This window comes from Pogoniulus pusillus, chromosome 13 (assembly GCF_015220805.1).
Source record: "Pogoniulus pusillus isolate bPogPus1 chromosome 13, bPogPus1.pri, whole genome shotgun sequence".
Classification (NCBI taxonomy): domain Eukaryota; kingdom Metazoa; phylum Chordata; class Aves; order Piciformes; family Lybiidae; genus Pogoniulus; species Pogoniulus pusillus.
Genome location: NC_087276.1, coordinates 23498946 through 23503911, shown reverse-complemented (window position 1 = coordinate 23503911; position 4966 = coordinate 23498946). Strand labels below are relative to the sequence as shown.

The window sequence follows — 4966 nt, the reverse complement described above, 5'->3', positions numbered from 1 at the left end:
TGCTTCCCTATTTTGTACAGCACAGAGCCTTTGGAACTGATCTGGGGCTAAATGCACACTCAGCTGCCATACTCAGACTCTGCTTTCTTAGCAGAGCCTTTTCACTCAGTATCTGCACTTCAAATGCAATTTGCTCAACCAGAAGGTAAATCCATTGTCTCTCAAACTCTGTCCTTTTATTGTTTAATTCTTGATGAAGCTTAATGCAGAAATGATATCTGGGAAGGGAAGAGTCATCATCTAGTTCTAAAAATGCAAAAGCTCAAGTGGAAAGTTTTGTTTCTAAAATGCCGTATCTATTTTACATGAAAACTGAAGGACTACAAAGGAAACTGCTGTTGCTTTTGCAAGGGGCAGCACATGGCACATTTCTCATTTGATGGCATCTGCATTTTGCTGGAACTTTGCCATATTCCTCCCCCTCCCCCCTTTTGGCAGGTGCAATAATTCCTATTTCCCATTTCTGTCACCAAAACATCAGTAAAAAGAACTGGGTTTGCAGTGATGTTTTAACCAGCACAATTGCTACAATGCTAAACAGTCCTGTTCTTTAGGGGTATAGTGTACAAAAGGCTGTTATAAAAATACTTTGATACAGTCTGATACTACTCATAAAAATGCCAAATGTGCTGACCTGAATGTACACAACACTTCAGTTATCCTCAGGGAATGATTCTCAATGGCTTGTGTTTCTTTTGAAACAACAGTCCGGAGTGAAACGTTCTTGGCTGAGTCAGAGGCTCCTTTCCCTTTGCCACAAAAAGGCCCCCAAAGTGCTTAACTTCTCTGTGAGCTTTCAAGCATCTCATGCCTGACTTCAGTACTTGAGAATCCCTTCTGTAACAGGAGCCAGAGATGGGCACTGCAGATCACTGGGGCTCACTTCATAGCCCAGCTTCTCCATATCCTTGGTCATTATGTTGAAGGAAATGGTCACAAAGCCCTGAGAGCGTACTCTTGTTACTGGAAGAAAGATGCAAATAAAACTGATTAGGAGAGGTTCTGAGGAGCTGCTGAACTCTCACATACCCAGGTAGGACTGTTCTCAGCAGGAACAACCAATCTTTTGTTATCAGCACAAGAAGATAGCTGAGCTGTGGCCTCCTGTCCTGTGAGGGCTGCAGTCAGGAACTCCCAGGGACTCACCTTCTCGTCCTTCTCCCTGTGCTACCACTTTAGGGTCAGTAAATTCTGGACGTCTCCCTGTGAACCAACTTGGAAAAGACAATAGGAAAGAATTAATTGGATACAATCATTGATGGGTAGATTTGATACAGTTAAATGCACATTCAAAAAGCAAAGGAGGGGTTTAATGAGACTCCCAGCTTTTGTTTGCAGTAAAGAGTTCTGAGGACTCTGTTGATCTGCTTTGATCAAAGAGAAGTTGTTTTGTTGTTTTTTTTTGTCTAAGGTAAAAAAGAAACTAATTTCATACATGTTATGTTAAATCCAAGTTATCTCTGGGTTAGAGACCTATCTGTGTGAGACAGAAGGACTTCAAAAGGAGAAGCCTTTGATTATTACCTTGTAAACTTCTGCAGCCTCGATGTGGACTCTGGAACAAACATAGCAATGGTTCTTGTATGCCTAAAACAAATATGAGACACTCAGAAACAGTTCTCTCTATAACACTTGTTCTATCTATGAAGGTATCAGGATTTCAGACACATCAGACCGCTGAACATCTCAAAGGTTAATACTTTCACTCCACAAAGAGGTCTGCACAGGCAGAGAGTATCTTCCTCCATTTCCAGTGGTGGAATGAAAGCTTAGGATTAGCTAAGAGGGGAGAGGTGATGTGCTGTGCTTCCTATTTGGGCTTCCTACACATCGTTGTTGACTTTGGAGTTCTCTGCAGGATTACCAAGAGCTATTTGATAACCAGGTGCTAGAAAATCCATTTTCCTTGTACCAAATCGAGAAGACATTGACAAGGAGATAGGGGAACTTTTTTTACTTCTGAAACAACACAGTAAGTGGGGAAAAAAAAATCTCTCTCAGTACTGAGAGCTGAGTTGTCACCTCACCTTCCAGGTGTGAAGGGAACATGAACAGCTCCATACCCTCTGACCACATCGTTGCCAAAGAAGTCCGGTCCGTAGACGCTCACGACAATCTGCGGCCCTGCAATGAAGGCCATGTGAAAGGGGTGCTTGGTCTGGGAGAGAGACCTCACCATTCCCAGCACTCAGAGACCTCTCTGTTCCCAGCACTCACAGCCAAATGGGTTGGTGCTCTTGAAGGTAATGTTGATGGGGAAGTTCCAGACAAGTGTTGTGGGTGAGACACTGCTCTTGGAGGTGATCTGGGAGATGCCCTCCTCCAGGCCCTGTGGGGAGAATGTGGTAGGAGCCATGGGTCTGCACTAAGCTCACGACATGCTGCCGGTGGGCCTGGCAGCAGGCTGGGTCTCAGGGCACACAATGGGGCCTTACCGCTGTGGGAACCCAGTCTTGGCCATAGACGAAGCAGAACTTGCAGTAGAGGTCATCGAATCCAGGGAACTGTGGGAGAGAGTGGTGGTGTTGGTAAGAGATTGGTGGTACAGAGAGACAGCCCAAGTCTGAGAGCAGCCTGCACCACCATGACTCAAATGGCATTCCTCAGGGCTCAGCACCACCAGAGCTAGCTCTGTTTAAAAAGTTTATCAGTGGTCAGGATGAGGGGATTGAGGTCAATTTGCAGATGACAAATTAGGTGGAAGTGCTGTCTGCACAGATCTCTACAGAGGGACCTGGCCAGGATAGAACAAGGGGCCAAGGTCAGTTGTACCAGGTTTAAAAAAGCCAAGTGCTGGGTCCTGCACTTGGGTCATGACAACCCCAGAAATGCTACAGCAGAGTAGCTGGAAATGGCTCGGGAGAAAAGGGCCTGGGGGGTGTTGGTCAGCAGGTGACTGAGTATGAGCCAGCATGTGCCCAGGTGGCCAAGAAGGCAAATGGCATCCTGGCTTGGAGCAGCCACAGTGGGGCCAGCAGGATGAGGGTAGAGATTGTGCCTCTGTACTCAGGACTGGTGAGGCCACACCTGGAGCGCTGGGTTGGTTCTGGGCCTCTCACTACAAAGATACTGAGGTGCTGGAGTGTGTCCAGAGGAGGGCAATGAAGCTGGTGAAGATTCTAAAGAGCAAGTCTTGTGAGGAGTGGCTGAGTGGGGTTGTTCAGCTTGAAGAAAAGGAAGCTGAGGGAGACCTCCTGGCTCTACAACACCCAGAAACGAGGTTGGAGCTAGATGTGGGTTGGTCTCTTCTCTCCAGTAGAAAGTGACAAGAAAAAATGGCCTCGAGTTGTGCTAGGGGAGGCTTAGGTCGGACACGAGGAACAATTCCTCCGTGGAAACAGCTGTCAAGGCCTGGAACAGAGCGCTCGGGGCAGTGGTGGTGTCCCAATCCACGGAGGAGTTTCAAAGCGCTGTGGCTATGGTGCTGAGGGACACGGTTTGGTGGTGACCTGGCAGTGCTGGGCTGACGGTTGGCCCCGGTGACCCTGCGAACTAAACGATGCCAGGATTCTATTCCACGGCCAGGAGCCAGCCCGCACTGCCCGGCTCGGGGCTGAGGCCCTGCCCGCCCTCCGTGACGGCCCTGCGCCAGGGGAGAGGCGCCCGAAGCCAGGCCGCGGTGCCGGGCCGAGGCCATGCCGTGTGCCGGGGGACTGGGGGTCCCGCTTCCCCATCCGCACTCACCTCCCCGCTCTCGATCTGCCCGTTTACCGCCAGCAGGAAGACACCGGGGCCGCCCGCCGACGCCATGCTGCCGAGCGCCGCCTCGGCGCCGTGGCGGGGCCGTTGCCATGGAGCCGGACGGGGCGGCGGAGGGGACACGCTTGGGCGGGGGACGGGCGCTTCGCGGAGCGGCCGCGCAGCGTGCGGAGGGCGAGTGCTGCGCCCCAGCGCCCTCTCTGCTCGTTTCTTAAGACTTCAATGCGTGTTAACCTTTAATACGAGCTTACCCTTTCCCCTTTTCTAAACACGAGGCTGTGCAGCGCTGGGTGAAAAGCTGGGCAGGAGCCGGCACCCTCAGCTTCCAGTCCGGACCAGCCTTGTCCTGGGCCGATCCCCTGCAGCTTGGGCAGCAGGCGGAGGGAGGGGATTCTGCCCCTCTGCTGCGCTCTGCTGAGACCCCACCTGCAGTGCCTGGGCCGGATCTGCAGTTCTCAGCGCAGCAGAGACCTGCTGGAGCAGGGCCAGAGGAGGCCACAGCAGTGCTGGGAGGGCTGGAAGCTCTGTGCGTGAGGCCAGGCTGGAAAAGTCGGGCTTGTTCAGCCTGGAGGAGAGAAGGCACCAGTGAGACCTTCTGATGGTCACTCCGTGCTTAAAGGGGCGATCGGAAAGCTGGGGACAGACCTTTTTGTTGTGAGAGGACAAGAGGTGATGGTTTGAACTAAGAGGGAGAGATCCAGCCTGGAGAAGGGAGAAATTGCTTGCACTGAGGATGGTGAAACTCTGTCCCAAGTTGCCCACAGGTCTGTCCCACAGTTGTCCCAGGTCAAGCTGGGGCTTTGAGCAACCTGCCCTCGTTGAAGATGTCCCTGCTGCCTGCAGGGGAGTTGGACTGGGTGACCTTTAAAGCTCCTTCCAAGCCAAACAAGTCTCTGATTCTGTGATTCGCTATCAACCGCAGCAAGCTCTTCCCGAAGTGCGGGCAGGGGACCGGAGCCTGCTCCCGGCAGCAGGCAGGGAGGACGTGGCCACTAGATGTTGCTGCTGACCAGGCCGAAGCAGCCTCGGCTGCTCCCTGGCGAGGGCCAGAGCCAGGAGGTGTTTTGCGGGCAGCAAAAGCCTTTGGAGTCGGGGAAGGTGCATTTGGTGGTCTCTAGAGTCGCCCTTGCAAGCCTTGCTGATGTGAGGAGAGCAGCAGACCGGTGGGGGATCATTTGCAGGCCACACCAAGGTGGGAGCGTGTGTTGGGCTCTGTTGGAGGGCAGGAGAGCTCTGCAGAGGGACCTGGCCAGGCTGGAGAGATGGG

At 52.3% G+C, this 4966-nt stretch overlaps 1 protein-coding gene across 1 annotated transcript; it reads right to left on the bottom strand.

Moving 5' to 3' along the window:
• Positions 1–274: 274 nt before the first annotated feature.
• Positions 275–3794, bottom strand: B9D1 (B9 domain containing 1). Its single transcript, XM_064153528.1, has 7 exons — positions 3685–3794; positions 2436–2504; positions 2218–2329; positions 2028–2124; positions 1525–1587; positions 1147–1214; positions 275–963 (listed from the first exon to the last, which is right to left on the bottom strand). The coding sequence occupies exons 1-7, from the start codon at positions 3748–3750 to the stop codon at positions 818–820; spliced, it is 621 nt and encodes a 206-aa protein (XP_064009598.1). The 5' UTR covers positions 3751–3794; the 3' UTR covers positions 275–817.
• Positions 3795–4966: the final 1172 nt, after the last annotated feature.

Coding starts and splice junctions, on each gene's coding strand:
- B9D1 (XM_064153528.1), bottom strand. CDS start 3,750: ATGGCGTCGGCGGGCGGCCCCGGTGTCTTCCTGCTGGCGGTAAACGGG. Junction 2,330..2,435: donor AAGACTGGGTTCCCACAGCG/GTAAGGCCCCAT, acceptor TTCTCCCCACAG/GGCCTGGAGGAGGGCATCTC. Junction 1,588..2,027: donor GTTCCCTTCACACCTGGAAG/GTGAGGTGACAA, acceptor TATTTGTTTTAG/GCATACAAGAACCATTGCTA.